Source organism: Miniopterus natalensis, chromosome 4, assembly GCF_054644295.1.
Source record: "Miniopterus natalensis isolate mMinNat1 chromosome 4, mMinNat1.hap1, whole genome shotgun sequence".
Taxonomy (NCBI): Eukaryota; Metazoa; Chordata; class Mammalia; order Chiroptera; family Miniopteridae; genus Miniopterus; species Miniopterus natalensis.
Window position 1 is genome coordinate 36,284,789 of NC_142084.1, and position 12,527 is coordinate 36,297,315.

The window sequence follows — 12,527 nt, forward strand, 5'->3', positions numbered from 1 at the left end:
AGTAAGAGTATATCGAAAGTAATTATATTTGCTGTAAAATATTTGTTCCTGTTAACATTTGAGTATGGTCATATATCAGTATCTGATAATGAATTAAACTAAAGTTTCTGCTGTGAATTTTACATATTATCTCTTTTGCCTCTTTAACTCTTGGGTTTTGCATGAGAATTTCTAATCATATTCTAATCGTTTAGCATTATCTTAAAAGAAATTGGCTCTTAATACAAATATAATTTAGTAATAAAAGTTCTTGGGAAAGAGATTACAAACCAATAATTTATTTGCCAAAAATAAAGAAATTAAGTAATGTTTTAAAAGCACTTTTCAAAGTCAGGTTATGTTCAAATGTTTTGTGGCTTTGCCAAATGGACTATTTAGTTGAATTAGAATGAAGGTCATTGTGGAATGTCTACTAATGATCCAATCAGTAATGTTTCATGGTTCCTTTGGGTAGAAATTTGGTCATCCCTTTGCCTTTTATGACCTTTACATTGAATTATGTTGTTCTCACTTAAAGATTTCAATTATTATTTATTCTTTGATTCAGCCATTATTTTTGAGTATTCATTATGTGCCAGGTACTGTTGTAGGCAATGAGGTTATAACAGCAGATAATAATGTTAAAAACAAGTCTTGACTATTAGAGAGTCTGTATTCTACATGGCCAGAAAGGTATCAGAACTTACATTATGTCAGAATTTATGCATCTACTTTGATTAGGGTCTTAAGAGTCGGAAGAATACCTTTCTTTCATTTGTAGTTTTAGTCATTTATCAACAGGTAACTTAATTACTTGCATAGTAATATTAGCATACTGACCGGTTTATTTTGTTTTTGTACCCTGTAAGCATGCTGGGAATATTAAAGAAGCTGCGAGGTGGATGGATGAGGCCCAGGCTTTGGACACAGCAGACAGATTTATCAACTCCAAGTGTGCAAAGTATATGCTAAAAGCCAATCTGATAAAGGAGGCTGAAGAAATGTGCTCAAAGTTTACAAGGGTTTGTACAGCTAATGTTCTTTCTTATGAATAAACAGTTGCTTGTATACCTTATTTTTCAAAGTTTGTTCCTAATATTTTTAATACCAAAATAGTCAGGATTTTAATTAAATCACTTTATCGGGGGGAAAAATCGATATTAGTATAAAACATTATTTCCTTCTTAGATGGTTGTATAATGGGTTTTGAAACTCCGATTTATATTGATGGGGGTTCAGAGGAATTTTTTAGGGGTGAAGGAAACTAATATTAATTGAATACCTGCTATGTGCTAGTGTTCTATTGCTTATGTTACTCTCCAACCCCAATTATGTAGATATTTTGATTGTTTACAAAGGTACATATTTTGTTTAATGGTTAGAAATATAATTTCAGTTTCTTTCACATATTAACTATTCCCTCTTACTCTGAGAATGGGTTAAAAAACAGAATGATTTTGAAAGAATTCAGATCATTTGACCATCTTTTTCTGAAATCCTGTGGTGGAATAATGTATTTGGTAAGATAAATGGTTTTGAATATCTGTGATTTTCACATAGGAAGGAACATCAGCAGTAGAGAATTTGAATGAAATGCAATGCATGTGGTTCCAGACAGAATGTGCCCAGGCTTATAAGACAATGAATAAATTTGGTGAAGCACTTAAGAAATGTCATGAGATTGAGAGAGTAAGTACCCTGAACATATGAGTTTCTCACTTTTTTCTGTTAAATATTAAGTATTTGGGGCAAGTCCTGTTGTTTTTTCTTTTCTCTTTATAAGTCATAGTAAGTGATTTCTAAATATTAGTATTTACATTTTTCAGTTTTTATAGTGGAAATATTACAGGCTACATTTTCTGTGGATTTCCCTATTCTCTACTCTTCCTGCAAGAATTGTGTAAAAATCTTTATGGAAAGTTTGTATCTTATGTTGCATTGATTTATTTTTTAATGTTTCTTTCAAACAGATGCTGTTTCTTTAGTAATACATACAAAGGTCAACAAGTTATCCTAGAAAACTGTTTGTCATAGATTTGATCAGTGATGCCATATACCCTTGATATTTATGAGATAAGAGCTTTGAAGCCTTTTTACAATCTTTCAGTAGCCTGTGTAATTCCTTATTTTTGATAAATTCATTGTTTTCTTAGTCCTCTTTGATTTTTTTTGTGTTTTTCCCAGATAAAAATAGTTTATATAATTTCATGCTTGTTTTGTTGTTAAGTAGAGAACCCCAGAGCTTAGTTGAATTGTGTTAGTTACTGGTTGCTTGATTTACTTGCTAATTGATTTCTCTTCTACATACCAGTATTACCATTGCATAGCATTCAGATTTGTATTCTCAGAAAAATTTCCAAATACTGCATATTATAATACTTTGCAAATCATTCTGAACATAAAAACTGAATGTTTAACATGTAAATCTATATTGCATCATTGTGTATACTGTTTGATTTGTCTTGATAGCTTTATTTAAGTATAATTAAGGAAGGAATAAATATATGTTTTAAAGCATTGTGTTTCCTTTTCATTGAACAAGTAATTCAGTACCTCATGTATGCCATATACTTTGCTAGGTGATGGCCAATTGTATTTGCTTATTTGATATGCAGAGTATTTATATTGAATGATTGTAACTTTTTATTTTACTAATTTTTTTCATGACTAGGACACAAGTAATTCCAAGGCTTTGATTTTTGTAGTTTTCTTTGACATCGCTGTATTTCAGTATAATAAAAAAGACAATTTTGTTAGCATTTTATAGAAATCACTGATGACCAGTTTGACTTTCATACGTACTGTATGAGGAAGATTACCCTTAGATCATATGTGGACTTATTAAAACTAGAAGATGTACTTCGACAGCATCCATTTTACTTCAAGGCAGCAAGAATTGCTATAGAGATCTATTTGAAGCTTCATGACAACCCCCTTACAGATGAGAATAAAGAACATGAAGCTGATACAGGTATGGTATAATACACAAAGATGTTGTATTGTTTACTATGGTATGTGTATGTGTATTTATGTTTTTGTGTAATATAAATTTTTCCTGAGCATTTTGTTAAGCACCTTGTGGGAAGATACTATAACTGGCCCTTGACATCTGTGGGTTTTGCATCTGTGGGTTCAACCAAACATGGATTGAAAATAATGAGGCGGGGGCCCTGGCTGGATCTCTCAGTTGGTTTGAGCATCGTCCAGTGCCCCAAAAGGTCTTGGATTTGATTCTTGGTCAGGATACATACCTAAGTTGCGGGTTCGATCCCCCATTGAGACGTGTACAGGAGGTGATGAATTAGTGTTTCTCTCTCTCCCTCTCTCCCTCCTTCCCTTCCTCTCTCTGCCCCTTTCTCTCTCTAAAGATCAATAGGATCATATCCTTGGGTGAGAATTAAAAAAGAAGAAAAAAGAAAGGAAATAATGAGTGAGGGATCCCAGAAAGTATCAAATAGTAAAACTTGAATTTGTCATCTGCCAAGCACTGTACTGAATCTGTGCAGACGAAGTGATATGTAGTCATACCGTGCTGTAGTGCTGTAGCCTATATGCAAATATAGGTTATATGCAAATACTGCTCTTTTATATAAGGGACTTTAGCATCTGTGGATTTTGTTATGGGGGTGGGGGTTCCTGGGACCAGTCCCCTGAGGATACTGAGGGATGACTGTATACATGCTTAGAAAATGATGACAGTCACTTTGTGAATTTCTCTAAGCAGCAAAAGAAAAATACTGTTTATACTGTCAAAAGTTAAGTAAGACTTTAATTTGTAACTTATAATTAGCTTTTAAGAAGTTGAATTTCATGAGTTTTACATTTAATAACTGGTTTATCCAATACTGTAAATTGCTAGCTCCAGTACTATAAATTTCTAACTGTATAAATAATGCTGGCATTCTACATTAACGTTGACTGTCAGTATGTCTAGTTATTATTCTTCTTTTTTTTTTTTTTTAGTATATCTTTATTGATTTCAGAGAGAGGGAAGGAGAGGGAGAGACAGAGATAGAAACATCAATGATGAGAGAGTCATTGACCGAGCCCACAACCCAGGCATGTTCCCTGACCCGGAATCGAACCCCGATCGCCTGGATCCTAGGTCGACACTTAACCTCTGAGCCACGCCTGGCAGGGCTAGTTATTCCTCTTTTTAATAATTTATAATTAACCTACTGAAAGATGAATATCGCTTGGACATTAAAAACCAAGCTAGTAAAATTGCCCAGTGACTTATCGTTTGTTTGACCAGTTTTTAACATGCCTTTTTTATACCAGGGTGTCTGGGTATGCAGGGAGAAATCTTCCTTAGATAATTATTTGGAAAAGAATCTCAGAATGAAAGTGATCTAGGCATGTAAAAGGATATAAATTAATTGTATGTCCAAATATTTTGTGACTCGTGACAAAAATGTTACAGGAGTTGAGGCATAAAAGTGTTAGAATTTTTTCTTCAGTCCTAAATTTATTCCTCTTCTGATGTTACTGTTGGTTGCTTTATGTATCCTTCTTCCTGCTAACCACCTTTGTGTGTTTTTTGTTAATTTGCTATTAAATTTTACTTCCTGTTAGGCAAGAACAGTTTAGAACTTTCTAAGGTCACACATTGAAATCCTTATACAGATTTCACTTGAATCTGTCGCTACCTGTTGTTTCTTCAAGTAGAAAGAAAATGCCAGTAAGATTCTACAGGACAATTTATAGTTGAAGCTGAGAACTGACATCCTTTGGCTTTTTTGTTTACCTTTTTGTTCACATTTCCTGTCTTCCTCCTGTTCCTCTTATTGTACAAATAATACACAGTAAACTCTATACAACATTGAAACAATTCAGAAATATACCTAACAAGTGTGAGAAATCTCCTTTCACTTTTCTCCTACCCAAAGGTTATTGCCTTTCAAACGGTCATCCCTATGAAAGGTTCACTTTCCTTTGTACACAATTATAATTTTCAGAGTTTTATGTGTACATATACTTTACACATACGTTTCAGAGTGGTTCTTTGTAGTTCGGTTTTCCTTTTTAAATTTTTTTTAAGCTCATAAATGGGATAATAACATACCCAGTGGCCTGCAACTTACACTTTTCTGTTTTCATGTCATGGTATTGTTCCATGTCTGGATGTAGTTTATTATCATTATTAATCATTTTAATTGCTATGTAAGAATCTATGTGGATTTCTTTTTTCACCATCACCGTGCTTTAGTAAATGTCCTTGTATAGCATTATGCACGTATTTATTTAGCATGGACTGTTAGAAGTGGAAATTGCTGGGTCAAATAGAATTTGAAATAGTGTTAAATTGCTTTCCATAAAAGGGTTATCAGTTTTTATTGCCACCAACACTGTGTTCAGATTGTCTTTATTTTACTTTATTGCTAGCACTGACAGTTATTCATCCTTTACTTTTTTGTTATTTTGGGGAAAGTACCTAATTTATAAATTCCTAGATTTTTAAGAGTTGTACATCTGTATATGTATCTTCTGTGAATTGGCTGTTGTTAATGTCTTTTGCCCATTTTAAACTTTTTGATTTGTATAAGTTCTGCACATGTTCAGAACTCTAATACTTGTTTATGTATTGCAAATATTTTCTTTCTGTCAGCTAGGTTTTACCTATATTTATGGTGGGTATCTTTCGTTATGTAAAAGGTTTAGTTTTTATGAGATAAGTTTTTTTAGCCTTTAATGGCTTCTGGGTTTTGCTTGGAAGGGCTTTTCTACTTCAAAATTTAAATATATTTATAAATATCTTTTTTTTATATAATACTTGTTTTGTTATTTTTACATTTGACTATTTAATCTTCTGGAATTGATTTTTGTATGTGAGGTGGAGAGGGTGACTTTTTTTACCCCCAAATAGACTCTTCAACATGTCATCATATTCCCCGCTCAGTTTTTATCATGAACTAAACTATGAAAAAGGAATGTGGTTTGTGGGCATAGTGTCTTGATTTCCAGACTTACTTTTGAGATGTTTCAGTTTTACCTCAAGAGATGTTGTTAATTTTCTTTTTTGAAAAATTTAAAAAATTTTAAAAGAGAAACATTTATTTGTTGGTGCACTTATTTATGCATTCATTGGTTAATTCTTATATGTGCCCTGACTGGAGATCAAACCCACAGCCTTGGTGTATGGGGATGATACTCTTAACCAACTGAGCTATCAGGCCAGGGTGATGTTAATATTCAATGTCAGAGTTTTAATTTACCATATAATTATTCATTGTGAGGCCCTGAGAAAGAAAGATTACAAGTAAGACATGGTCTCTGCCACCAGTTTGCTTGCAGTCTAAATCAGAAACATGTATACACCAAGTTTTGTGACAAGCAAAATACAGGGTGAGGCAAAAGTAGGTTTACAGTTGTGAGTATGTGAAAGACAGTTTATTCTTGTGTTATTATTTATTAATAATTGTATTTTCCATGCAAAGAACTGTAAACCTACTTTTGCCCCGTTCTGTGTATAAGGCATAGTGGCAGCACAGAGTAGAGAATAACTATTTGATAAGGATAGAGAAGGCATCACTAGGAGAAACCATAGTCCAAAATCATAGGGATATGAAACTGCTTGTTATATTCCTAGAATTGTAAGTAATTTAATACTGCTGTAGGAACTCTTATACGTTTATGCTTTGCTGTGGTTGTACCACCAGGTCTCCATCTGTTCTCAAAACAATTTTGAAGAGGTTACAGTGCTTTCTATCAGATGTGGACCCATTAAAAGGCTAGGTACACATTGGTATATGAACATGTATAATGTAATATTTTTATGGGAGTTGTATGGGAATATTTAGTAGTAATTGATCATTACTAATCTGATTAACATACTTATAATTTTATTAACACTTATTGCCTATAGCAAACATGTCTGACAAAGAACTAAAGAAGCTACGTAATAAACAAAGAAGAGCCCAAAAGAAAGCCCAGATAGAAGAAGAGAAAAAAAATGCAGAAAAAGAAAAGCAGCAGAGAAATCAGAAAAAGAAGAAGGATGATGATGATGAGGAAATTGGAGGTCCAAAAGAAGAGCTTATCCCCGAGAAACTGGCCAAGGTACTTGATAATGGTGTTTATAGTGCAACTGAGTGAAATTTTATGACCAGCTATTGTCATTTTTAATTATCTTATTCAACCATTTTGATTATAGATTTTATAGCAAAAAGTCATTTTAATTTTATTGTCTTTTTCCCCCTTGATCACATTTCACATTTAAAACTTAAAATAACGATCCCAATCAGGGTAATCTATATGGTGTAGTGGAAAGTTTGGGCTTCTGAGTCATTCTTATCTGGGTCCACGTATCAGCTCCTATACTTCACTGTGTGTCTTGGACACTGTGTCTAACCTCTTGGATGTTTTTCTCATCTATAAATTGGGACTAGGAAAATACTAGGCAGAGATGCTTGGGCTAGAGAAAATATATGTGTAAAGAAAGTAGTGTCTTTATAAGTAGTAACATGCATGTTTTTATATCTAGGCAAATTTTTATATAGGGACTCACTTGTTAAAAAGTGAGTTCTGTATGTGTATCTTTCACTAACCCATGTTGCCAGTTTACAGTATTTCTTTATTGGACTTTGCTATTTAAACCTAATACCTTAAGCTGAAACCAAGATAAGATAATCATTGTCACATGAACCATTTTGATTAATAACATACCTATACAGTTTCTCTTCTGGCCCTTGACGTCCTCCTACTCCATGTAAAAATAATTGCACAATTGATTATGTTAAAGTAATAAAGTAATGAGGACATTACCCTAGAGTTCAGTTTTAGCCTTACTAATAACTAAAAGTTAAAAAAATCATTGAATGCTTTATAACTAAGGAAAATTATAATACCTAACAAATAGAGTTGGAAGATAGTTTTAGAATTATACCAGAGAAGATGGTGACAGTAATATCTCATAGCATTATTGCTATTTAAGAACTATAGAGAAATCTAGCTTGGATTTCACAAGGATATATTGATAAGTATATTCACAAATAATTGTATATTTTCTAGGATAAGATACATTACCTTTTTATTGTTTTGAGGAGTTTATTGGAGGGATATACAGGGAAGTAAGCAAGCACAAAAAGTTGACCTTTTACGCCCTGGCCAGTGTGACTCCTTGGTTAGAGCATTGGCGTGTACACCAGAGGGTCAAGGGTTCATTTCCAGTCAAGGGCACGTACCTGGGTTGCAGGTCCAATCCCTGCTCCCTCTTGGGGCGCATGTGGGAGGCAACCAATTGACGTGTCTCTGTCACATCGATCTTTCTCTTTTTCTCCCCCCCTCTCCCCTCCTTTCCACTCTCTCTAGAAATCAGTGGAAAAAATATCCTTACTCCTTGGGTGAGGATTAGAAAAAGAAGAAAATTGACCTTTTCGGCCTTATGGATAGCTGCAGTTACTCAGGGATAATATCAATTTCAGGGGCCCTCCGTCTTTATGCTTCAGCTTTCTTTATTACCACTACTTTACTACCATAACTGACTTGCTGCCACCATTATTATTTTTACTTGCTTCCTCTCTACCCCATGACTTTCCTTAATGACTTTTTTCTCTAACTTTTCATGTTTTGCATTATAGGTCTTAAAGGAGAGGATCTATTTGGATTAAGTACTGCTGCAGAGCAGAATTCTATACCAGGCTTTTTAATAGACTATTGCGTTTTCCTTTTGTTAAGATTGTTATGGCTGCTTTAGAGCCAGATGTCAAGTTGTAGTCTACTCTTTGGAGCTAGGGGGTTGTAGAGTTTCAGAACAAAATAATGCTTACAGAAAGTGCTTCATTTGGAGGAAGCCTAGATGGAAGACTCCCAGTTTCGTGGACTTCTCTTCAGTAAAAACTATTCTTACCTGTTAGGCACAGAACATTCTTCCTAGGATAACTGTCTCCAAGATGCCCCCCATCTAATAGCAACTACATTTACCCATATACTCAGTGTGGTGGCAATGCCAAATTACATCAAGCCATCAGAACCAGAGCTGACATTGTAGGCCACTTTAAAAGCTGCCTGCTATGTCTGGGCCTATAATCTGTACTTGCTTGTTTGGGATCCTATATTTGAGCATTCTTACATGTGGTAAATGGTAAGTTTAGTGTCTCCAGTTGAGAATATATATAACATAAATAAAAGCATTACTAAATTAGTAGTTCCTGTTAAAAAGAAGAAAAGGAAAATAGGAACAGGTTTAGTTAGTGAGTTTAACACTCAGTTAATGAAGTATAAAATCTAAAGTCTTGGTGGACGCTGTGTTGCTTGTTTCTTCATCCTATCATGAGGCAGTAGTTGTTATTTATGAGTTCCCTTGTGCACTGCCCCTCGTATGGTTCTCCTTGCCTTCAGTCAGTATTCATCTCAGCTGGATTTTTCTTCCATATTGTGCATACATACATGTCCTTTATCAGGAATAATGAGTCTTTAGTATTCTGTCTGTATAGGGTTTAATAGTTTTAAACTTTTTGTCTCTATGCTGGGAGTGTAGGGAGATATAATCCTACACAACATATTTTAACAGATTAGATTTCTGGTTAGTTTATAAATTAATGTGATCAAAACTGCCCTTGCAAATGTCTTACATTGTCCATCAGTGCAGTTCCATTCTACATTTATTTAAGTAAATTCATGGCGGTATAAATTTTTTTTTGAGGGACAAAAAAGAATATGGATAATGCTGGCAATCCCATCCATTACTCCAGTCAGTAAACATAGGACCCCAAATGCGTAGGAGATGGTTTCAGTTAGTATAATGCTTGTACTGATTCAGCTTCCCTGTATTCCTTGTTTCTGTTTTTTTGTTTGTTTGTTTTTAATCCTCACCTAAGGACATGTTTTTCACTAATTAGAGGAGGAGAGAGGGAGAGAGAGAGAGAGAAGAGAAACATCGATGAGAGAGAGAAACATTGGTTGCCTCCCATATGCACCTTGGCTGGGTATGTGCCCTGACTGGGAATTGAACCCCTGACCCTTTGGTGCATGGGGCGACATCCTAACCAACAGCCACACCAGCCAGGGCTCTTTCCATTTTTTAGTAGCAGCCATATCTCAGTGATCCTCGTTTCAGTCTATACCCCTAGAGTCATGAAAAGCTTGATATAGACCAGTGGCAATTTCATTTTCCAGTTCTTTTCCTTTCTCTGGTAGACATTTCTCCACTGTATACCACAAATTCCAATTCAGTAGAACTTAGAATTATGGGAATAAGAAGTAAAATATTTACAAATGTGTCAGAAAGACATACTTATGAGGGCCCCTATTTCTTCCTTTATTTCATAGTATCTGTAGCTGTTATAGTTGCAGTGCCATGTACTGATTTCTGGTTTAGAGCATGTATTCAGAATAATGCCAGCTGCTTCACACGCTGGTACAAAGTAACTCCCATAGATAACACTTCATTGCTTAATTTTTTTTTTTTTAAATGCTGTGAAATAATTTCCTTGGCCAGTCTGTGTTGGTGAAACTACAGTTACTGTACTGGGAGATGCATGTTGGGCAGATATGGCAAATCCACATTCCCTTGAGGATAAATTGTTACTGCCTCTCATGAGAGAGGAGAAATACAGGACCTGGATGTTCAGTGCTCTTCTGATAAATATGGTGTTCTCCACCCTCACCCCAGTCTACAGAGAATAGTCTTGTCTCAATATTCAGTTTAAGAGTATAACAGTAGTACAGTTACATAGTAAACATTATACCTGCCCAGTAATGATTATAAGTATGTGATTCATATGATATTTATGTAATTACTAAAAGGTGGTAGAGATAGAGTTCTATAAATAGAAATCTTTTCAAATTCCATCTCACCATTAATATGGCATTTGAACAATAAGGACTTCTAAAGAAATTGTAGTGGAACAAAGCAAAACAGAATGGATATTGTAATTTTTTTTAATAGCTTGGTTATGCTCACTTTTTTGAATTGAAAAACAATATTCACTCATTCTGTAATGTTCTCTACAGTGTTCTTACCCCTCTTTATCCTGTTTCACATCTCCCCTCTTTTTCCCCCCTTTGGTTATCTTACCTGTTTCTTTTACTGTCTTTCTTTCCCTGGTTCTATTGTATCTTCCTCTTTACTTGGATAGTTTCTATCCAGAAATAATACAGTCTCTATGGTTAAAAACCAGTGAAGAGTTTTAGAGTTCAAAATCTTCCTTCTTTAGATTATGGAAATTTAAAATATGACAGTTATACCTGGGTGACAGGTAAGTGATTTTTTTTAAGTGTTTTTAATAAAAAGAGTAACATCACATCTCCCCCCAAATCTTGTTTCCATTTGTATAATATCTTTTACTTTTGTTAGGTTGAAACTCCATTGGAAGAAGCTATTAAATTTTTAACACCGTTGAAGAACTTGGTGAAGAACAAGATAGAAACTCATCTTTTTGCCTTTGAGATTTACTTTAGGAAAGGTAGGCAATTAGGATATAGCGGCCCTGATAACATTGATCATTGTATTTCTTAGATATAGTCTCCCAACTCCAACAGCCTCACCACTGTAGGATTTTTTGGCAAATGCCAATTCAGCTTCCTCCCAGAAATGCCTGCTATGCACAAAATGTTGTGGTGAGGTACAAGGATATGATTATCTCTTCTTGGACATTAAAATCAACAATAGATGCACATGCATAACTAGGATTAGGGTCAGATATAGTAACTCCTGTGTGTGTGTGTGTGTGTGTGTGTGTGTGTGTGTGTGTGTGTGTGTGTGTGTGTGTACTTAATACATGTTGAACTTAGAATAGTGTGTGGTACACAGTAAGCATTAATGTTAGTTATTATTAGCTGTTGTTAAAAATAGAAGTGATGCTTGAGGTATATCTTGAAGGATGGCTCATATTTCTAAAAGGAAAGATGCATAGAAGGGAAGAAGCTTTGTTAAGAAAACACAAGTGTGTATAAATAATGTTGAGATTGACTATACTGCCTGAGCAGTATAGTTGCTTATACTATCTATAGTAGATACTAAAAAGATTCTATGGGATTGAATTGGTGTAATCCAAATGGTTTATTGAAAAAAAAAAATTATGAGGGTGATACATATTGAAGGGAAGGGAAACTGGTTAGTAAGATCCAATAGAAGATTGTCTTCAGACAGTGTAACTAAATTGAATAAAATGGTACCTCTATAGAGTATCCATTAAAAATCATGTTTATCAAAAGTAACTTATAATGTTGGAGAAAAGTTGCCATATACTATTGTTTGAAAATAGGACACAAAACTAACTATAGCTTGATTTTCATTTTAATAAGATACTTTAATGAATATGTACAGTAGAAAAGTGGCCAGGAAGAAATAGATAAAACAGAGGTTATCTCTAGGTGGAATTTGAATGCCTAAAATATTTTCTATTATATTTTCTATTTTCCACAATGATTGTGTTATAATTTGGAAAATAAGTTTAATAAATAGTCCAGTAATTTTAAACTTTTAACAGTTACTACTGCTTCCTTTTAACCAGTACTCCTAAATCATTCCCAAAGTGTAAAATGTAATAGCTGTTCTGATTAAAGTGGGGAAGGGAGATCTAAATTCCATTCACTTGGCTTCTTGG

The 12,527-nt window shown here is 34.2% G+C and overlaps 1 protein-coding gene across 2 annotated transcripts in view; it reads left to right on the forward strand.

The window, feature by feature from the left end:
* The window catches only part of NAA15 (N-alpha-acetyltransferase 15, NatA auxiliary subunit), a 72,550-nt gene that overhangs the window by 47,554 nt on the left and 12,469 nt on the right, over positions 1-12,527 (forward strand). For both annotated transcript variants that reach the window (XM_016210190.2, XM_016210189.2), the window contains exons 12-16: positions 849-1,001; positions 1,540-1,668; positions 2,737-2,950; positions 6,845-7,038; positions 11,276-11,384. In XM_016210190.2, the coding sequence (XP_016065676.1) occupies positions 849-1,001; positions 1,540-1,668; positions 2,737-2,950; positions 6,845-7,038; positions 11,276-11,384 (799 nt within the window). The remainder of the gene's footprint in view (positions 1-848; positions 1,002-1,539; positions 1,669-2,736; positions 2,951-6,844; positions 7,039-11,275; positions 11,385-12,527) is intronic.